This window comes from Poromitra crassiceps, assembly GCF_964638095.1.
Source record: "Poromitra crassiceps genome assembly, chromosome: 17".
In the NCBI taxonomy this organism is placed as follows: Eukaryota; Metazoa; Chordata; class Actinopteri; order Beryciformes; family Melamphaidae; genus Poromitra; species Poromitra crassiceps.
Window position 1 is genome coordinate 38,572,189 of NC_139635.1, and position 23,477 is coordinate 38,595,665.

Consider the following 23,477-nt stretch of genomic DNA (forward strand, 5'->3'; position numbering starts at 1 on the left):
TGCACACACCGCCAAACTGGCCAGTCTGACACTTTCTACCAAAGGAAACCAAAGAGAGGCAGACGATCTAACATTGTGAAGTCCAGCAAGCGCTGCTCACTGCTGTTTAGGAGACCGTTTAGATGTTTCTTGTAAGTTTTGAATCATCATAAATGTCCTGACTTTGACACCAGAATTGTACTTGCGCAAATAGAGAAAATGGACGGTTTTCAGTTAGCAATGATGGCGTGTCCTTCTCTAGCGCAGCCCCACTCCAATTTAGGCTGAAGGGGAAAGCTTGCTTATAGTGCAGCTCTAAGCAGTAAATGGTAATTGGCAACGGACGCTCCGTCAAGCAAACCAGTAGTTTGTGACACCTACTCTGAGTCTTAATTGCGATAACTCACAACGGTAATCGCAACTAAATTGAATTCCAACTCAACCGCAGGTATGAATACGACATTACCGACCTGCGTCACCATCTGCAGCGGGAGTGCATGAACGGAGGCGAGGACTTTGCCAGCCAGGTCACCCGCACCCTGGACTCTCTGCAGGGCTGTAATGACAAGAATAACATGGACCTCACACCCGGTGAGTTGACTGACACATACAGTACATACTGTAGGCAGGTTGATTAAAAAAAAAAAATCCATGAGGAAAAAACAGACCATAAATAGTATCATCAATGTGTGTTGAGTATTGAGTATTCACTTATTCCATACTGTACTGTATAAAGTCATATTCTTTCCTCCTTGACAGCCATATTATGTTTATTAAAACGCATACAATGTGTCGCAAAGGTTAATTTAGCTTTGGGGAAGATATCTACTATGCAGAGAACAGTGTGAACACACAGTATGAACACACTCTTAGGAGGACTTTTAGTTGTATACCTACTGTATATAGTGGCATATAAGTGAGCGATAATCTAAAGGAGTGAAATAGGAATAGTGCCACTAACATGAATGCTACAAATATTTTTTCCCAGGTGAACGTTATTCGTCAAAAAATGAAATAAAATACACAGGCAAAGAATCTTTCCATTGTTTTCACAAATGCAATTTGTCCGTTTCTGCTCTCGGTACAAGCGCGTTTTAACTCAAGCATACAGCACACGTACATACCTGAAACTATCAGAACTCTTTCCCCACAAAACCATTGATTTGACAGCTTGAAATGATCAAAAGTGGCTTATGTGTGCGAGGAGTGGCCTCACGCTTGCCAAGAATTTGTTATAGAAAAATATTATTTTAAATTTATTTTTTTATTGCAATCAGTGGACCTTAGAATCAAGCACAACTCCCATGAGAACGGTGAAGTAGAACACTGAATAACAATTAGCGGCAGGCAGATTCCACTTCCTGCATCCCCTCGGTGACGGGACTCTCACACAGTGTTCTTCTCAGATCCAAACATCTCCACCCCAGAGGTGATAGTGGAGTGATCTTGTGCATTATGCATTTCAGATGGTTAGCAAGACGGACTGGACAAATAGAACATGCTGGCAGCGGCGCCATGCATTGAATATTCATCTCTGTAAACACTGCAGAGGTCAAGCAGTAAATGACATTCAAATTTGGACTAAAATACCGAGGCTTTCACCAAATATTATTGGCTGGCCTTTGCGCGAAGACCTTTTCAATTAGAATAATGCGATAGAGTCGCACACATAAACACGTGAAACAATCATGTAATGGCACGATTCGATGGCGTCGTTAATTCGATATAAACTGTTTACCGGGTTTAGGCTTTGTTGAATCTGACTTTTCACAAAATACAGATTTATGCTTTTCTTGTCACGTTCTCCGTCTTCTCTTATGGCCATTTGTGTAATTATTATGAAACCCAATTTATCCATTTGGATGTTTTCCTGGACATGCGTCTAATTAGTGTTTTCCAAAAATAAAAATGATTGCGTCCTCTGAGACTTAAATAAGTTCAACTGCCTTAATGAGTTTTCTTTTCATGCCAGCTTTTCTCACTCTTTCATTTGGGCTGTTCCACTTCTTCCCTCATGGTACCCGTGTCCACCGGGCCGTGCGTCTCCGTGCTTCCAATACATTGTGTAGGTGTGCCATGTACATTGTGTAGGTGTGCCATGTACATTGTGTAGGTGTGCCATGTACATTGTGTAGGTGTGCCATGTACATTGTGTAGGTGTGCCATGTGCATTGTGTAGGCGTGCCATGTGCATTGTGTAGGCGTGCCATGTACATTGTGTAGGTGTGCCATGTACATTGTGTAGGCGTGCCATGTACATTGTGTAGGTGTGCCATGTACATTGTGTAGGTGTGCCATGTGCATTGTGTAGGCGTGCCATGTGCATTGTGTAGGCGTGCCATGTACATTGTGTAGGTGTGCCATGTACATTGTGTAGGCGTGCCATGTACATTGTGTAGGTGTGCCATGTACATTGTGTAGGTGTGCCATGTGCATTGTGTAGGCGTGCCATGCACTGTGGAGTGAGGCGGGGCGAGACCCAGCGGCACACTGGCCCTTCCTCATATGCAGAAAGATGAGCTTGACTCTACTTTATGCAAATTAGGTGACGTTTCGGGAGGCGACACTCGCTGCCTCCCGAAACGTGTAATATACGGTCTTCTAAACTAACGGTTGAAAATCCAAAACAGAGGCACTGCGTGGCCTATTGCACTGTACGCATCGACTGTTTTCACAAACACATTCCGCTGAGACATTTTCAGAGTAGAAGAGAAAGTTTGAAATGAGCCGCCATGTTTTTCCAATGCTTCAGATGCTGCAGACGCCCCGGTCCGTCCAATCAGGTGCAGCAAGGAATATCAAAGCCCGCCCATCAAGCATGCAGGGAAGCGGGGCGATCCCTTGCGTGGAATGAAGCCCCAGTGGACATGTAGCATAAGTGAACAGAGCGACATCGTTGCCATGTTTCGTTTTGTTTTACCATTAGGTGACCACTACATTCCTTTTTTTTTAACTACTCTGCTGTTTTAGGATCCTCTACACCCAGCTGGCAAAAAAACAATTTTTTCCATGTGGCTGCCTTCTCATTTTGTACAGAAACTCAATGTTGTGTCATTAATAATGTCAATCGCTTTAATAATAGCTTTCCTCTCTTTGCTTTATTTCTCGCTGCCCGCAGTGAGCGACAGCACCAAGCTGGCACTGATGAACAAGTACAAGGACAACATAATCGCCACGAGCCCCATCGACAGCAACCACCAGCAGAACACCCTGCTCCCACACAACACCTCCACCAGCCAGCGCAAACGCCTCTCCAGCAACACCCGCGGTGAGTCACCCCCTCCCACAGAGGCGTCCTCTGACACAGGATAGAAGAGAATAGATAGCATAGCATGTAGCGCCTCTCCAAGCTCCTCCCACAGAGGCGTCCTCTGACACAGGATAGAAGAGAATAGATAGCATAGCATGTAGCGCCTCTCCAAGCTCCTCCCACAGAGGCGTCCTCTGACACAGGATAGAAGAGAATAGATAGCATAGCATGTAACGCCTCTCCAACATGCAACAAGCCCCTCCCTGCTCCTATGGGAACGAGCAGCATGTCAGGTATGGGGGTTTCCTTTTTTCCTCACAGTGAGGAGTTTCACCGGCTCGTGGGGGGATCACGCTATTCCCCCCCAGTTACGTTCCCCCCGAACGGGCGCCCTGACTGACCAAAGGAGGCACTAGTGCAGCGACCAGCACACGTATCCCACCGGCTTCCCACCCGCAGACATGGCCATTTGTGCCTGGAAGAACGTCTGACCAAGCTGGAAGTACCGCTGCCGGGGATTGAACCCGGGTCTCTGCGGTGGTAGACGAGTGCTTTTACCTCTGCATTACCCAGACCCCCGGTGGTGGTTTTCATGTTGAAGCATGGGCGTTTATTGTTTGACAAAGTCCTACAATGCCTGGGTGCATGAAACTCCTTCAAAGTCCCATTGGATAAACCTGAAAATTGCAGAGTGGTCAAACTGAAAATAAGGCCTTAACTCTTTAAAAACATGACCTTTTGGAGTACAAGATACAGCAGTATCTTAATAAAGCATTCAAAAGCCATTGTGTACTCTCTCAAAAAGGAATGGCAGAGGTGCGAGGTTTTGAGGTTTTCATCTGACAGCAGCTGAATTATCAGTGTCCTGCAGATCCAAACGTTTATCTCTCACACGGCTCGAGCGGAAAACATATCGGGGGCGGGTCACTGAATCCCGCCGCGCAAATTTCGACCCCCGATAATATCACCAGCGCCCCGCGGAAACCTCTTATCACCAGCGGCCCGCGGAAACCTCCTATCTAAAATTCAGACACTTAAAGACGAGCTGAACCCAAAAATGACTTTTTAAAATTTTACTTCACATACATGGGTATTCAGTGCACCGATTTAATAATGTATGCAAAAAAAAATCCACACACTAATTTCTTTAGTTTTTCCACACTTTTTCCACATAAAAAGTTCATTTTTCAGGATTTCATTCATAACAACAGTATGGTGACGTCAGCCTAACAAATTTCTACCCCATTTCAACCAATCATCTCACGACATGGCAGCTGTCAATCAATCTTAATTTTGAGGATAATTTTCTCCTCGAAATTAAGGAGAAAATGGCCGCCTAGTGCCTGTAACCTGGCAGAATTTCTAGCCAATAAACTAACTATAGAGAGCCGCAGGAACGAGTCCGGAAATCATCGATGCTAACAGTCCTGGGGCCGGTTGCACCAACTGGTCTTAACTATGCCTGGTCGTAACTCCTACGTCGGTCTTAGTTAAGACCATGGATTTACGCCTGTTGCACCAACACGGCTTACTCTGGTCTTAACTACGCTGGTCGTAGCAATGCGCGTTCATGTGAATTGTCGGGGAATGCCCTCTGATTGGCCCACATGTGCCTCGCGCCGTCACCCACTACTGTATGTGCGTCACTACACCCTCCCTCCTCCCACCCCCCTCCTCCTGTGGAAGCCCCGGGGGAAAATGGCGGCGGCGATTAGTGTCAGGGAGTCTGAATGAAATTGAATGTAACGTTCCCAATTCTATGTATTACATTCTAAAAAAGTAACGGCAACATTTGGGAAGGCTAAGCCACACAACTAGTTAGTTATAATCTAACGTCGTGCTTTCAAAGACGGCGAACTGGCGGTGTTACGACGATGACGGTCAAAAAGGTCTCCGCGGAGATCTCTGCTACGCCTCCTCCTGACGAGGCGTAGGAGTTACGCCTGGTCTTAGTGAAAATAAGGCTTAAGTCATCTTGGTGCAACCGGCGTAGCTGTTAGGTCGTAAAGTTATGACCAACTTAGCTTAAGACCAGTGTAAGACCAGTTGGTGCAACCGGCCCCTGGTTCTTCACTGTTTTCGCCTATGGGAGTTTTGAATGGGTTTTTGACGTGATGCTTCTAATAATCTCTCTGGGCAACGCTGGCTTAATCAAACGCGAACCAGTGTTTAGTAATATCATCTTCACACACGAGGACCACTTTTATGAGTTTTGAAGCTTTTACGTGCCGTTAAAAGGGCGGCTAGCTAGCAAACGGCTAAATGAGACTACACTGTTGAGTCGATGGGGATATATACGTCAATAACGTCACCACTTCAAAGGACGAACACGGAAATTCTCTTTCCCTCACCTGGTTCAGCCCGTTCAGCCGGGGGTAATCAGTGCACACATCAACAACAGTCCAGGTTGAGTGCTGACGTGACGTGGAAGCCTATGCGACAGTGTGTAGTTCTGGATTAGCTTAGCTCGAGCTTTTTACTTCTAGGGCTCGCATTTACGCTACAAAACTCATGAAAGTGGTCCTCATGTGTGAAGATTATCCGACTGAACTCTGGTTCGCGTTTGATTAATCTTGCTTTGCCCAGAGGCTGTATTTGAAGCATCGCGGCAAAATCCCATTCAAAAATCCCATAGACAGAAACAGTGAATATCCAGGAAGTCCGGGACTTCCGCGTTTTGACTACAAAAATACGTCATCCCTGCGGCTCTCTATTAACTTGACCAATAACAAAATAAAGCAAAGCAAGTAGAACGCAAAGACACCTCTGTCATCTCAGGCTAGATTTGTCTTCAGTCTGATACGTCTCCGACCTCTCGCGCCACTTGGGTTCAGCTCGACTTTAAAGCCTGAATGTCAATAGGAGAATCAGTAGCTGCACACAGCACTTCCTGGAACTCCACCAGTCATTGTGAGAGCCTTCAATACCCAGTCTGCCTCATACGTATTGTGCTGAATGGACCGACTGAAAAGTCATTTGAAGTTTCACTGTCTGTCTACTGTAGACTCTACAGTATATAGGTTCTCATTTCAGTGGCGCAAGTATATATACCTTCCCTAAACTTTTCAAGTACTGGAGGAAACTGGTTGATTAGTTGGGAAAAGAAAATGTGAGGACCATGTGGTTATTATTATTTGATTATTCACATTTGGTCTCGGCTCCAGGCAGGACCTGGAAACCTTTTCTTCAGGTCAGAGCCGACGCAAATGATCAATGGGCCTTTTTCACAGCAGTCATTTTGTGTCTAAAAGGCAGGAAGTAACACAGGTGCACCAAAACATTCATTTGGGTTTCCAACAGTCCTACAGTAATTAGTGAGTTGCTTGCACCTGTCTTTACCCTGCCTTTTAGACACAAAATGGCGGCTGTGCAAAAGGCCCATCGCACGGAGAAGAACACCGTAGCCCGGTGGTGCCGTAAACGAAGAGTTAAAAAGTCTAAATCATGAGGTACGAGTTCTCTGCAGCACACAGAACAAAGCCAAGGTTGCAATCCACTGTGAGTCACTGGCTTTCTTTGCAATGAATGCCCTCTGACCACTACATCAATCAAATTGTTACGTGTGAATGCGGCGTGAATGCGAAAACTTCAGAGTCTCTCTGTTCTGTTCTGTGTGTGTGTGTGTGTGTGTGTGTGTGTCCCCTTTCATCAGTGTAAACACTCTCAGCCAAACTCCCGTCCATATCAGAATGAAGTCGCTGTACCTCTGTGCTTCAGTCGTTTGTACTGCCAATGACCACCTCCCATCTCGCCTGCCTACCCCACTGCCATATTGTAGGTCTGCTGTATGACAGGAGAGTGATGGAGCCAGAGGATGAGGGAGAGGGAGAGGGAGGGAGAGAGGGAGGGAGAGAGGGAGGGAGGGAGAGAGAGAGGGAGGGAGGGAGGGAGGGAGGGAGGGAGAGAAAAACATTTGCAGTTGATGAAAAGAAGAGACACACTCCCATTATGGTAAACAAGGGAATAAGAGGGACGCGACATTTTGGAAATAATGTGTCTGTCCCTTCAGCTGACCTCAGATGCACTTTTCTCCACACTTGCACTGCACAAATCTGCCTCCGTGCCGTTAGTCGCTACAAAGAACCTCCCGCCTCCGTGCTGTTAGTCGCTACAAAGAACCTCCAGAGGAGAAAGGGGTTTTCGCCCTCGTGAACAGAAAGTGAGGTCATTTAGAAGTTTGTCTTTTCCAAAATGTCACGAAGATTTGAATCAGGAAGTTCAGACGGAAGAATCACAAGTGTTCATCTCTGTGTTTCATCATCGCCGCCCGCCGTTTGTTCTAGCAATCAAACCACTGCACTCATTTGTCACAGGGTTTGTCACCCAACATGACTCTTGGCACAATTTAGCTTATTGATTTTAAAAGTATTATCTTTTTTTCCTTATTTATTCCTTTATTTATTTCCTTATTCCATATTTCTTTATTTGACTTTGATTACGGCGGCTGCAAACCTGCACCCACCACGTCTTTCAGAACAGACCAGCGGTGAGAGAGAGACAGTGGAGAGCTGCACCAAGCTCTGCTAGGAGATTCCACATGGTGGTACAGTAGGTCCACATGGGCAGCGGGAGGTACCGTTTGCACTTCTTTGAAGACTTCAAATCCCTGGAAATCCTGTCAGGTGACATCGGTATTTATTTATTCGTTATTTTCTCACATGGAATTCTTGCCTAGCACAGCACAACATGCATGTATATTTCTGACTCAGTGGAAGTAGGCTGCAGGTAGAAGCTCTGCCACTGGTGGCGCCCAATTCCGATGGAGCCTTCCGCTCTTCTTGCACTATCGGTGTGTTTTCAAAGTACCTCTACTCACTATGCGAAACAACAGACTATGAGCTAGCAACCTAGTCTACATGCTGAAGAAGAAACAACAGACTATGAGCTAGCAACCTAGTCTACACGCTGAAGAAGAAACAACAGACTATGAGCTAGCAACCTAGTCTACACGCTGAAGAAACAACAGACTATGAGCTAGCAACCTAGTCTACATGCTGAAGAAACAACAGACTATGAGCTAGCAACCTAGTCTACACGCTGACGAAACAACAGACTATGAGCTAGCAACCTAGTCTACATGCTGAAGAAACAACAGACTATGAGCTAGCAACCTAGTCTACATGCTGAAGAAACAACAGACTATGAGCTAGCAACCTAGTCTACACGCTGAAGAAGAAACAAGACACTATGAGCTAGCAACCTAGTCTACACGCTGAAGAGACAACAGACTATGAGCTAGCAACCTAGTCTACACGCTGAAGAAACAACAGACTATGAGCTAGCAACCTAGTCTACACGCTGAAGAAACAACACACTATGAGCTAGCAACCTAGTCTACACGCTGAAGAAACAACAGACTATGAGCTAGCAACCTAGTCTACACGCTGAAGAAACAACAGACTATGAGCTAGCAACCTAGTCTACACGCTGAAGAAACAACAGACTATGAGCTAGCAACCTAGTCTACACGCCGAAGAAGAAACAACACACTATGAGCTAGCAACCTAGTCTACATGCTGAAGAAACAACAGACTATGAGCTAGCAACCTAGTCTACATGCTGAAGAAACAACAGACTATGAGCTAGCAACCTAGTCTACACGCTGAAGAAACAACAGACTATGAGCTAGCAACCTAGTCTACACGCTGAAGAAACAACAGACTATGAGCTAGCAACCTAGTCTACACGCTGAAGAAACAACAGACTATGAGCTAGCAACCTAGTCTACACGCTGAAGAAGGCAAGTTTTACATGCTTTTTACTGTTTTATCTGACCTTTTTTTTGCGGGGATTTCGACATTTGCTTCCTTGAAAGCCCCCCCCCCCCACCCGCCACCTGCTATTTGATAAGGGCACCGTCGCTGGGCTTAGCACTGCCCAAGGCTATTGTGATTGGTTTGAAGACAAGGTAGAATGATCTTTTTCCCACCTACAGTATACCAGAATAGTAGTAGGTTGAGCCAGACCTTTCTCCTGTGCTGGCATAGCGCTATGTGGAGATACAGTAGGTCTGGCCAAGTGAGACTCTGTGTGACTTGTTCCCTATAGGCGTTCTCTCGTTCCCCCCCCCCCCCTCTCTCTCCCTCTCCCCCCTCTCTATCTGTGTCTCCCCCCTCCCTTTCTCCCTCTCTCTCTCTGTGTCTCCACCCTCCCTCTCGCTCTCTCTCCCCCCCCCTCTCCCTCTCTCACCCTCTCTCTCTCTCTCTGTCTCTCCACCCTCCCTCTCTCTCTGTGTCTCCACCCTCCCTCTCTCTCTCCCTCTCCCCCCTCTCTCTCTCTCTGTGTCTCCCCCCTCCCTCTCTCTCTCTCCCCTGTCTCTCTCTCCCTCCCCCACTCTCTCCCCCTCTCCCTCTTTCTCTCTCCCTCCCCCTCTTTCTCCCCCTCTCTATCTCTGTCTCTCCCCTCTCTCTCCCTCTCTCTGTGTCGACACCCTCCCTCTCTATCCCTCTCCCCCTCTATCTGTGTCTCCACCCTCCCTCTCTCTCTCTGTGTCGACACCCTCCCTCTCTCTCTCTCCCTCTCCCCCTCTCTCTCTCTCTGTGTCTCCACTCTCTCCTGCTCTCTCTCCCCCTCTCTCTCTCTGTGTCTCCAACCTCCCTCTCTCTCTCTCTCTCCCCCTCTCTCTCCCCCTCTCTCTCTCCCTCTCTCTCTCTAGCCGTTTTCCCACATGCGCTTTGTACCGCTAAATGACCGGAACATGGTCTAATGCCTGCATGTGTGAAAGTCGTCGTGCCTGTATAAGCGCGACCCCATCATCGCGGACATTTCACCAGTTTCGAGCCAGTCAGAAGAGCGGTATGCGCGATAACAGGCGCAAGTATAGAACGGGTCCAGTCATTTGCCGGCATGGGCGAGGTGTACACACGTTGCTTAATGTTCCAGCGGGCATAATCTAATCATTCGCGCACATTAAAGCAAACTGGCGAAATTATCTTGTGATCTCTCCTCTCTGCTGCCTGCTCGCTCTCTGGCCACAGTCCTCCTCCTCCTTCAGTCACAGCCCGACAGGGACACAGACGAAGCAAATGCACGAAGCGAAATGTGGAAGTATTTTGCTTACGTTGCCGACAGCGAAGGCAAGCCCGGACACATCAAACGAAGCCAGTCTGTAAAAAGTGCTTCAACGCGACGCAGGTGAACGGATAAACAAGCAAACTTATTTCACCATCAAGAGTTTTGCCGACACGTCACTCCCCACCCGCTCTGCAGTGCCGCCCCGCCCCCCAACATACAGGCAATTCCGCTGCTAGATTCCCATATGCGAGAGCAGAAGTGTGAAGGGAAATGTCCGATATTGACTTACAGGTAATTTTCCGGTACGCATGTGGGAAAACGGCTTCTGTGTCTCCCCTCTCTCTCTCTCTCTCTCTCTCTCTCTCTCTCTGCTCCACCCCCTCTCTCTGTGTCTCTGTGAGTAAGGGAAGGCCCTTGGTCTTGGTCTCTGGTGTTCTCCCGGAGCCGACCCCAGACAGCAGCACTCTGGCTCTGCGCTCAGAGGCAGAGTGCTGCTGTCCGGAGCCGACCCCAGACAGCAGCACTCTGGAGCCGACCCCAGACAGCAGCACTCTGGAGCCGACCCCAGACAGCAGCACTCTGGAGCCGACCCCAGACAGCAGCACTCTGGCTCTGCGCTCAGAGGCAGGAAGGCATCGCCGCCTCCTCATTTCATCTAGTCAAATGTGGTTGGTTTTGAGTGCCGGGAGACAGAACAGAAAGCTGGGAAGGAGAAGAAAGACACCAAATATTCCTGTGCATTCACTATCATTATTCTATCAGCTGATTCGCGGGTGTTGGCAATTCGTTCACCCTACACGCACGCACACACACACACTCACACACACACACACACACACACACACACACACACACACACACACGCATGCACGCACGCACACACACACACACACACACACACACGCACACACTCCACATTCCACATCAGTTTCCAGCTACAAGGTGTTCAGGAAGGCCAGCTGCATAAGAATGAGGCCGCCTAAGCAGCTAATGAGGTCCGCCTCATGTAGTTTTGCGTTGCTCTTTTCATCTCCGTCATAAAAGAATGCACGTTGCCCAAACTGCAGAGCTTCTGTTGTCCTCGCTGGACCACGTCTGTGCAGCCAGGTCATAAGCTCCTGAAGGTGCCCAACAAGCCTCTCTTCACTCCGCATGTCAGCACATTGAACAGGCTCCACAGTACACCGTGTTCTAGCCGGAGCAACAACGCAAAGGAACAAGCACCAAACTTCCCAAATGAAAGGAGAAATGGGAAATGGCCGCTCTCACAAAGAAGCCGAGACGTGTTCATCATACCTCAGCTGAAAAGTGTGGGAACATAAAAGGAAAATGAAAAGTATTCACCCCCCCCCCCCCCCCCCCTCAGGGCAGTATGTAGCATAGCCCCCCCCCCCCCCCCCCCCCATCAGGACAGTATGTAGCATAGCCCTCTCATCACCATGCGATGAAATGTTACAGGTGCGCCTTCCCTGCCACTTGTCTGGCTTCATTTCACTATCAAAGTCCGTGGAGTAATTAGACAAGGAACAGTCAGTGAAAAGTGCTGTACATGATGCATGATACATGAAGTATCAGGAGGGTTATTATTCACTTCTTCTTTGAAAGATGAGGAGTCGGACTCGGGAATCGTCCGTACTTTGAAGTTTTTCGCCGCACGCGGCAAACAGAAACCTTCAATCTTTTTCTCCCTCTCTCATCTTTTGTAGTTGGTCCTCTCTCCTCCTTGAGGATCTTCTTTGTCCTTCTCCCCTCTTTGTATACCCCACAGAGCTGCCCCGTGTTCAGAACCCTTTATTCAGACACGAACGGAACGGAACGAAAGCAATCGCTCCCAGTGAGAAAGCACCCGTAAGTCAGGCCTCGCTCGCAGAGTTTGCATGCAGCCTCGCTCTTCCCGGAGTCCACTTCCCTGGCCGATTCCAACTTCACTCAGCCGTGCTCCTCCACTCAGGTGAGCTCCAGCAATAGCTAACAAAGGGAGCTCTCCATTGTGCTGAACCTGTGCTCGCTCATTTTGCCCACTAATTAGCCATTTTTGCCCATTTAGTCGTCACTAATGACCTAATAAAAAAAAAAAACCCCGGCTCAATTAGGTCAACGGCAGGGGTGCTTTCCTGAAAGATTCAGCGCGATGGCACGTAAAATGGCGTCGCTGTGTGGCGGAAGAGAATTTCTGCTCATTCACACACACGCACACGCGCACACACACACACGCACGCACGCACGCACACCCACACACACACACACACACACACACAGAGACAGACAGACAGACAGAGACTTGGCATTCTTATAATAGGATTATTATAGGATGCACTTTCATGCCACTGATTGAACTGAACCCGGCGTGTCCCAGGAGGCGACGAGTTCAGAGGCAAAGCAATTGAAGAGCTGCATTATGCTCCAGCAGTGTTGTCTCCGTCTGGTGCCCGCATTGTTCTACCAGTCGGTGGCGCTTGTTTGGTCCCCGGTTGTGGGGCGGGGGGGGGGGGGGGGCGGGGAACTGTCTGGACACATTGAATGTTTTCACATCCCAATTGTTAAATTAATGAAAACAAAGAATGATGGAAGCTGCCAAATCATTATTCCGAGCTCCGTTTGGGACCGGCAAGTCGGAGCATGTCTTGAAAATGAAGCCGTATTTTGGGTTTTGGTTCAGATCGCCTCACATGAGTAAAGCTGCTCAGAAGCTCAGCTCAGTGTACAGAAGTGGAGCTTACTTACTGTTCACAAACACCAGTGGCAGCCGTGCCAAATACATTTGTAGCATCGAGTCATTTCCTGCGAGACAGAGACGACGAGAAAATCAATCACTTTTGGTCTCTATGAAAATAAATAAAATAATACATTTGGACGGTGTTGATTAAAAAGGAGGATAGATGTTTACTTATTATTCCTTTGGAAATCAGGCTTTTCACAAAGTCAGAAGCTATAGGACCTTTTCACGGGGGCCATTTTGTGTCGAAGAGCCAGGGTAAACACAGGTGCAAGCAAAACACTAATGAGGGTTTCCAACTTCCAATCATGGAAATTGGAAACCCTCATTCGTGTTTTGCTTGCACCTGTGTTTAACCTGCATTTTTTACACAAAATTCCCCCCGTGAAAACGGTCTATTGTCGTCGGTCCTTGTTTTTCTCGCCATTGCTGTTATTGTTGCTGCGGCTACTGTTGCTGTCAGTATATTTTATTTCTCATTATACCCGAACGCGCCAGAGTACAGTTATTGTAATAATTGCCGCACATCATTAGACACTCTTAATTTGATGCTTCCAGGGCGCACTGCAGGCGGGATATTTTCAGCTTCAACAACATTGGCACCTGCACTTCTACTTTGTGATAACATTTTTTACCATAAATATTTTCTTTCTCATGTTCTGTTCCAACAGTCTTTTATGTCTCTTATGTTCTAACAGTCTCTTATGTATTTGGAGACAATAGACCAGCTAGACCAGAGATGCCCAAATTCCTATCCTATGAAGGGCCAAAAATTAATCTGGATGGACGGCCATGGGCCAAAAAAAAATGTTGGTGTTTGTGAAATTACATGACATGAAAATGTATTATATTTGATAGACAATTTACATTCTAGATCTAAAATAAATGGTCAAAATAATAAAAATGTCAGAGGTTTTATTCTTTTTTTTTTTATTAGAGTTAGATTTAGTTAGAGTTGGAGTTAGAGTTAGGGGAAAAAAAGTTAGGGGAAAAAAAGTTAGGGGAAAAAAAGCTTAAACGTTTTCAAAGGAAAAGACACCTTTCTGACAGAAAGTGCATGCAACTCAAGTTGCGTAACCCTAGCCCTACCCATAGAATCCATTCTCATTCAGATATCTTGAGGTGAGAGGTCAAGGGACCCCTTTGAAAATGGCCATGCCCATTTTTTCCCTCGCCAAAATGTCGCCCAACTTTGGAGCGTTATGTATTCCCCTTCCCGACATGCTGGTCGACACGGTTGTACCAATCAATTACTGATGTCTTCTAGTTTCAAACTTGGCCCGCGGGCCCCAAATTGGTCAGCCATGAGCTAGACTATAGTGACCTTTTTCATTACAGTATGCCTTCTTCTAGCTTGTATTCTTCTAGCTAGAGAAGAGTCCATGCATCAAGGTGTTTTGACACGCCTGAACCTTGTTAATTGACACCTTTGTGGTGCTACTGTTGATACTTTTATTTCTCTCACATATTTTCCTTTCTAACGCCACTACTGTTGTGGCATCTTTTAGCCACAGCCATTATGACATTCAATGATTAGATACACTACTTCCCCCCATTTTCTCCCCAATTGTACTTGGCCAATTTCCCCCTGCTGCCCCGGTCGCTGCTGATCTGGGGAGAGCCGTAGACTAGCACCATGCTTCCTCCGACACATGCGACATGCGACAGGATCACACTATTCCCACCAGTTCCCTTCCACCTCGACCAGGCGCCCCGACCGACCAGAGGGAGGCACTAGTGCGGCGACCAGGACACATACCCCCAATCCGGCTTCCCACCGCGCGGGACACCAACCAATCGTGCCTGTACGGACGCCCCGACCAAGCCGGAGGTAACACGGGGGGTGTGAACCTGCGACCCCCCCGTGGTGGTAGAGAGGGAATCTACCGCCACACTACCCCGGACGCCCCTGGTATTGCCGTTGTCGCTGCTTGTGTCCTTCATCGCTCTTCTCTTGACTTTCTTGTTTGTCTCCACTTCCGCTCTGTCATGGCAGAATTGTCATTCTGGTGTGATTAGCTGCAGGCTCTCGCACCCTTCCATATTTATAGGCTTGTGGAGCACTGGACAATAACTTTTGGGTTTATAAGAGGGATCTGCAGGCGCTGTGCATGCTGAACAGAGCCTGGCCGCCCTGCAGTGAATATTGAGAGGGGCCTGTCTCATCTTCACGGCAGCCTTCAGAGCAGCACCTCTTGGCCTCCTGTCTAATAGCAGAAGCTGATGCAGACGCGCTGCCTGAGATTTAGCCGTCACTCCTCCTAAGACACATTTTCCCCCTCTCCTCCGTTAGCCAGGCAAGGGCAGCCATTGCACTTCACATGGTGTCCCGGCCAGAGGTGTTCTAGCATAAAGGAGACTGCAACACAACACCTCTCTCTCTCTATAATGAAACTCTTCACAGCTGAACTCATGTCACCACCAAGCAGACCCTGAGAGCCCCGCATTACCAAGGGCTGTTTGCTGTTTTCTGGAAGTTACTTAAAAGAACACTCTGTCCTCTCACTGGAAATTTGTACAACTTTGATGAACTAAACCCAGTAGATGACCCGTTAGTTAGATACAGTAGATAGATAGATAGAATAGAATGTTGGGATGTTGCATTTCTGCAAACCATGATGGATATGTTGAATCTAAAACATTTGTGAACCAAAAATACATTGCATATCAACATTTCTACATGTATGTGTAACGTTATAACCTAACCCTTGGTTCACACATACGCCTAGAGCGACGCTTTAAGCAACGCTTTAAGCTACGCCTATGCATATAGGCATTGCTTCATGCGCGCCTGGCGCCTATTTGCATTCACACAGGACGCCACACTGAAGCCCCGCTCTGCACTACGCTGATCACATGAGCAGTGGTTTTTTACACTTTTCAGATCTGATTTATAGCATGGGTGAGTAATAAAAACCTATTTTGTATTGTAATGTGCAAGTGACGATGTCTGTCTATTTCCTGGCCGGCTGTAGCCTAATTGTTATTTTCCCTCGGGTAATCATGTGACTATGAGTCATCAACACCATGAGTGATACATGCATTGAGACAGGGGGGGTATATATACATCTGACAGAAAAGACGTTAATAGAGGAACACATGAAGGACAGCTCTCCTACTATGCACTCGTTAATTCGCGCTCCACCCTCCCTTTTGGGCAAACTCGGTAGAAAATATGGCCCAAGTCCGTCAGAAACAACAGCCAGCTTGACAGTTCAGCGCGCCTAGACGCTGAAAAATAGAACAGACGCCTAAACGATAAATGCAGCGCAGCGTAGGTGCAGCGCGAGCGTGGCTTCAGCACAGCGTAGCAGGGGTATGTGTGAACGCTCTCATCTGTTAACAAGGACGCCTAAATTTTAGGCGTTGCTTAGGCGTTGCTTAAAGATCCCATTCCGTGCAAAAGCTGTTTTTACGTAAATGCATATATACTGCTGTCAGCCCTCCCTGTAATGAGTGGTCACAAGCTCAGAACTGCCACAGTTGGATTTGTCCCTATACAGCTCTCTCAAGCAGTCTCCTCCAAGCCACACCCCCAAACGCTTCGTTTGCCCAGAGGGGAATTGGGACGTCACTAGCTTCCTCCTGCATACTGCGCGGGTCTCTCTCACACAAGCTACATGCACCATTTTGTCTATAGCCACAAAATTAACACTTCTAGCTGGAGCGACGCCAACTGTACGTGATCCAGCAACTGCAGAGGTGCATTCGGTAAGTCTAGGCATTTTGAGATGTCCTCTTTAGCGTAGTAACCGTTAAGTTAACGATAACTCGCAACCTAGCGTGCTGGTCCACAGACGCTAATCTGATTGGCCGCTGGGAGCCTGGGGCGGATTCTCCCTCAGCGGCCAATGGGAACTGTTAGTTCTGAATATATTATAGAAACAGACGGTTCTTGGGAAGCGACGAGATGAGGAAGTGAGAACTCCGTCACAACAAACAGGGTTGCTATATTTTCGACAAATTAATCCAGAATCATGTTTTATGGACCAGAGACACACGTTTTTAAGAGGTTACAGCTGCACGAATTGGGACCTTTAAAGCATCACTCTAGGCGTGTGTGTGAACGTGCCGTAAGACCTAGGCCTAGGCCTAGGTCTAGGTCTAGGCCTATGCCGTGTAAATAGCATGGTGGAAAGCAAGGGTGTCGTGGTTGGGGGTTAGGGTGTAAACATTTGCAGTTAGATTCCCAGCCCAGCGTTTCCAAAGTCTACATTCCAAAGTCTACACCCAAACCGTCACCGTAACCTTAACCATTAATACCCGAAGTAACGTTTTGAAATGAACATTGACTACGTTTACAATACATGCACACTAATATTCCGGTTTTTGCCCATATTGGGAAAATGACAATATTCCGACTAAATGAATAATCCACTAATATTCCCATTTACATGCAGCCGTAGCTCGCCCTCCCCGACACGTGAGGGAGGCGAGGAGAGAGAGAGATGCACGTAGGCAGAGTTTTTCTGTTGAGAATAAACAGAGCAGCGCTATTCTCACCAGGATCACTTGGTCCATTTCAGGGGCTTGCTGCTGGGAAGTTTGGCGTTGCGATTATTTGCACATCCAAGTCTTTCATAAAAAGTAGGCTAGTAGCCTACGTTATTACTGTACCTCGCAGGGTTGCAAGCACTTTGGACTTCCGTGGGCAACCAAACGATGTTTCTCAGCTCCTCCCGATCAGAAATGTGGGCTTTTCTGTTCGCATGCCAGAGATGACGGATTCTAACAATTATATCACCTCTTCTAGCGCTTTATAGCACACATCAGTTGACCACAAACATGAAACATAATACTGGAATAACCCAGATGTCTTAATCGGAAAATGCTAAATCCGGAAAAAGCACAAATTCTGAAAATGCAACTGGAATATGCTGTTTACATGACCCTTATCAAATTCAGAATATTGTCATTTTCCGAATAATAGTGGAATATTGTGTGCATGTAAACGTAGTCATTGTCAACGCTCGTGTTGTTGGAGGACTTGTTGAAATGTATTCAACGTGTTTTTGATTCAATGTATCCGTCGTTTGCATCAACGTATCAATGCCAACATTGTATCCTGGCGACTGGGTTGGTGTAATCACGGTTATCTTCTGCAGAATTTCAGCGGCACAGTTCAGCGGCGCTCACCTTCCAAACTGCTAGCTCTATTTTCTCTGAACTGCCTCTGATGATCCGTTTATTCCTTCATCACCCAGACACATGCTGTTTCACTTTGAGCCATTTTTGAGTCATTCCAGTGAAGAACTATAACCCTGTAGCTCACATCTCTTGATGTGCTCCCCTGTCTCTGAACTCACAGAGCCGTCAGTCTGTCCCCGACAGCCTCGCTCTGTTAAAGGCTTGTTTTTGAGACCCATAAAACATTTATTTCCAATAGATGTAAAAGTGGTCAAATCCTGATCAAATAACCCTTTTGTAGAACAGGTGCTGTAGCTTTGTCCAGGCCATTTGACGCATGCCGCTGCCTTCAAGCGTCTTCAAAATTCACCTGCATGATAGAAGAAGAAGTTTAAGTCAACTTTGCTCCTTATTTGCTCTCATTTATTTTGCTGTTTTATTGATGTACTTGTTTTTATGTTGAAAGGTCCCCCTCGTTCCCCCGCGTCGCTGGTTCGGAATTCAAATTGCGTTTGTTTCAATTAATTTCTTTCCGAGTTGTGATGGCACATGGTCTGACCGATGTGTCAGAGGGCGCTGCATGCTGCCAAGAAACCTTTTGTGGGCGGGCTGCAGCGCATATAGCGCCCTTATTAAATCAGCGTGAAATGCAATGGTGTCATCAAAAAAAAAAAAAAAAAGCCTCCTCACTTCTCAATTAAAGCAACGGCAACATCTGCGCCGTCAGATAGTCATGCCTGCCAATAATATTTACACAATGCATTCACATCCCGGGCGCTTATTGTTCTAAAACCCAACAACATGAAATGCTGATGAAGCCGCTGTCATGGAAAAAGTCCTCCTCGGTTTGTCACATCGACCTTGCTGCCAATGGTATTTGCGCTCTCCCATTGTTTCCCGGGGATCTTCTCCGGTTCCATCAAACACAATGTCTTGGTTTGGGATTTTGAAAGCTCTTGTCATTGAGCAACGTGAGCATGATTTCTCCCTCTCGCCTACTGTTCATCCCGCTGAGGAAGCAAATCTTTCACTGCTTTGATGGATTTTTCCCGCTCACTTTGTGATAGGCAATCCGCTAACATGTCTGGCAAATCCGCTAACACTTGTACAACAAGCTTCAATACGTGTCCTCGAAATCCAGCTAGTGCTCTAAACGGAAACGCCTCTGCTAGAACAAACAATGGAAATCCAATATGTTAAGAGCAATTTGTTGCTTATTGTCAAATGTTTTCTACCCACACATCAGCTCTCCTCTTTAATGTCATGGCTTCAGACGAGGAAGTGGGAGATGATGGGCCGTTCACTGTTGATTTCACCGCCCGCTTTGAGGCACGATAGTGACATTTACTATGCGGATCGAAAGGAAATCAGATCTGACATGCATGGGATCATCTTCCCATACGACGCTGTGTCTCCTCCAAAGACTTTTATCCTGCATCATCCCCATCGGCCCCGGTCTGCATAATGACAGCATTTGTCATGGTGGAAAAGCAGACGAGAAGAAAACAGGAGTCATGTTGGCATTGACCAATAACGGAACACATTGAAGATTATGTGGTGTGCCTTATTTTCCATTTGTTTTCCATGTTTTCCATCTCACAAGTGTATGTCATCCATTCTGTCTGGGTTGTGCCGTGTCTGACTGTGTCACATGTCTGGGCTGTGATAAACTGAAATGAGAGATTTTTTATGTATTTATTTATTTATTTATTTATTTATTTATTTATTTATTTATTGGGGGGTGTTGGGGTAAGACACGGTGCGGTCTCCTATCCAAGTTGATGTTTGTGTCACATGGAAACTGTGTCAAAATGAGCGATGAGGAAAAACAGAAAGAAAATCATGCAGTTTATTATTAACCATTCATCTTTTTTTTTTTGCAGAAATGCAAGGCATGTTTTTTCCCTGTCCGAGATAAGCTGAACATTTCTGAACCAGAGTCATTAGAGAGGAAAAACCAATCCACGGACCTTCTGCTCAGTCAGTTTCCATTCTGAAGTCGGAAAACTCATCATGAAAAGACGCCACTTTTCACATTTTTGTAGGATTTTCTTTTTTGCCCGCAATTCATATTTTGCAGGCACATTTATCTGACATTTTCTTTATTTTCACTTACTCCTTTTTTGCTCTTTAAATATCAAAACAGTACAAAGTAAAAAGCACCTCTTTCCCCGCAGAAAGCTGCATTAAGCTGCCATAGCTCGTAGAAGACTGAAAAGTCAAGCAATTTTACCTTTTACCATAAAAACATAGAATTTGCAAGTATTGGGAAAAATATATTGGGATTGACATAGCAACAAAAAATAGCATACAAATGCGCAATAATAATTATATAATGAGTGGAATGCCAGCTGAAATACTAAAAAAGATGACATTGTATTATGGTACATGGTATTTCTATAAACATACACAACACCACAAAAACTATGATTAGGCTATGCGTTTCCTTTTAGGAGCACATGTGACGTGTTTTATAGGTTAAAAAATGTACTAGTACAGTCAACATCCCTGTTCTAGAAATCTGGTCTACATTTGTCTTTGTCCAAGTAACTTTGATTATCACCAGCATCCCCCCCCCCACACTTTTTGGGAAGATGCTACAGTCCTTTATTCAAGCATGCTAATGTGTCAAAGCTAGCGTCCAGGCTATTTAGCATGTGCAAAACATAGATCTATATACTTAGCTAGCAAAGTTAGTGTCACTGATGAAAGTGGTTAATATACTCCTACGGGTAATTCAAGTCTGTGAGTCCATTGTGCTTGTGATTTGTTTTGATATGGTTTCTTTTCTGCGTGCCTGTCAGTTTAAGTAGCTTACCATGAAGAAGAAGAGGCTGTCAAAACATATCAATGGTTTTCAGTGAGCTAGCCACCCTCAGTCAGAGAGAGAGAAGAGAGATGGGATGGTGCTGAGGAGAGGGGGGGAAGAAAGAGTATGAAGTGAATGAAGAGAGAGATGAAAGGGCTGAGCAACAGAGTCAGCAAGATCGTCCAAATGATGCAGGGGAGAGACTGACAGAGCAGAGGAAGATTCAGAGAGAGAGAAGTGCAGCGCCAATGTACCAACGACTCAACTGTACTCAGGGACGGCCCTGTACATCTGAGGGCCCTAAGCAGGATACGTTTGGGGGGCCTGCCTCGCAGACAGACAGTGAAGTATTCATAGAACCAGCCATATGCAATTTATAACCCTTATGCATGTTATTTGTACCTCTATCAACATGATGGGCCGCAGTTCTTTTACTGCTAATTAAATAGACTCAGTGAAACACTCAAAAGTCAAGCTGACTGACTGCACTTGCACATTTTTACTTCTTTGTTTTTGTCTGAATGCTTAGTGTTGAATCTTTTTAAAATTGCATTAACTGTGTTTATCCACTAGGCGGCTCCAAACCTCACTTCAGTATTGCTCCTGAGAAAGTGATGTTTATTTATTTATTTGGGATTTGGTTCCCCCTGGCGGCCAAGTAAAAAAATAAAAATAAAATAAAATGCTGTCATCACATTCCAATGGTATGAGGCCATGTTTCATCACACATGAATGCAATTGTGCTCTTTGGATTCACAAGAGTCTCAGCTTTGTTGCCATACTGAATTTCTACAATTCCATGAGTGTTTAGGTACCACAGTGTGCAGAAATAGGGAAAGAAAAAAAAGGCGAGAATAAGATTTTCACTGAATGCAGTTGTCTGTCTTTAGGACCCTGGAGCTCTTAAACCCTATGTCAGAGGACCCCTGCGGTTCTAATGACTCCACTTTAATCCTTGTACATTTTGTATTGCTTTTGCACTTTTTAAGTGGAAATCGTTTACCTTTACCATGTTATTATTACTCTGCAAAGCACTTTGAATGGCCCCAGTAAGTGCACGCCTACTGCGATGAATGTATGTCTTAAAAGTCAGACACTGCTAAACTGATTGCAGCCATAATAGGGCATTCATACAAAAGTAGTGGAGCAGCACTAAAACACGAGGGGTGTCTTACATACACTATATTTATTACATCCAGCCTCCATTCCTCTTTGGGTAAGCTACATGGGGCAACAGGGGACAAAGTGATTGGCATTTCTGATAAGAGGCCAATTATTCATATGTAAGGAAGGGTTGGTGTATTAAAGTTGGGGCTTGACATCTTGATGTGAGAGCGAGGTCTAGGAACCCCTTTGAAAAAATAGTCATGCCCATTTACCTTTGTAAAAAATAAACTTCAGAGGTACCAGAGTACCTTCAGACAGTGTATCGGTTTCCACCTACCTGAGAGGTACCAGAGTACCTTCAGACAGTGTATCTGTTTCCACCTACCTGAGAGCTACCAGAGTACCTTCAGACATTGTATCTGTTTCCACATACCTGAGAGGTACCAGAGTACCTTCAGACAGTGTAGTCTGTTTCCACTCCACCTACCTGAGAAGTACCAGACTACCTTCAGACAGTGTAGTCTGTTTCCACCTACCTAAGAGGTACCAGAGTACCTTCAGACAGTGTAGTCTGTTTCCACTCCACCTACCTGAGAGGTACCAGACTACCTTCAGACAGTGTAGTCTGTTTCCACCTACCTAAGAGGTACCAGAGTACCTTCAGACAGTGTAGTCTGTTTCCACCTACCTGAGAGGTAGCAGAGTACCTTCAGACTGTGTAGTCTGTTTCCACTCCACCTACCTGAGAAGTACCAGACTACCTTCAGACAGTGTAGTCTGTTTCCACCTACCTGAGAGGTACCAGAGTACCTTCAGACATTGTATCTGTTTCCACATACCTGAGAGGTACCAGAGTACCTTCAGACAGTGTAGTCTGTTTCCACTCCACCTACCTGAGAGGTACCAGAGGACCTTCAGACAGTGTAGTCTGTTTCCACATACCTGAGAGGTACCAGAGTACCTTCAGACATTGTATCTGTTTCCACATACCTGAGAGGTACCAGAGTACCTTCAGACAGTGTATCTGTTTCCACATACCTGAGAGGTACCAGAGTACCTTCAGACAGTGTAGTCTGTTTCCACGTACCTGAGAGGTACCAGAGTACCTTCAGACAGTGTAGTCTGTTTCCACGTACCTGAGAGGTACCAGAGTACCTTCAGACAGTGTAGTCTGTTTCCACGTACCTGAGAGGGTGGAAGTCTGCAGGAGTTCATGGATTCACACTTTTTTAGTTAGATTTATTTTTTGACATTTCCAAATGAAGAGGTGAGTGGCGGGTGTAGCAGTGCTCAAAGCTGTTTCCATGGACACTCCAGGAAGATGCAGTAACACATAATATTAGAGGATGCCGGAGAAACACATTTTCATTATTTATTGCCAGAACATCCAAATCCATCTGGTAGACAAATGAAAGCGGAATACTACTGAATATTTTATGCCAAGAGAAGTACCTACATTAAGTCCAGTGGCTAAA

The 23,477-nt window shown here is 46.1% G+C and overlaps 1 protein-coding gene across 1 annotated transcript in view; it reads left to right on the forward strand.

Annotated features, from left to right (window-relative positions):
- The window catches only part of astn1 (astrotactin 1), a gene marked incomplete at both ends in the record, with an annotated part of 525,801 nt that overhangs the window by 123,146 nt on the left and 379,178 nt on the right, over window positions 1-23,477 (forward strand). Inside the window, 2 exons of the mRNA XM_083653323.1 lie at window positions 428-570; window positions 3,098-3,247. Coding sequence (XP_083509449.1) covers window positions 428-570; window positions 3,098-3,247 — 293 coding nt within the window. The remainder of the gene's footprint in view (window positions 1-427; window positions 571-3,097; window positions 3,248-23,477) is intronic.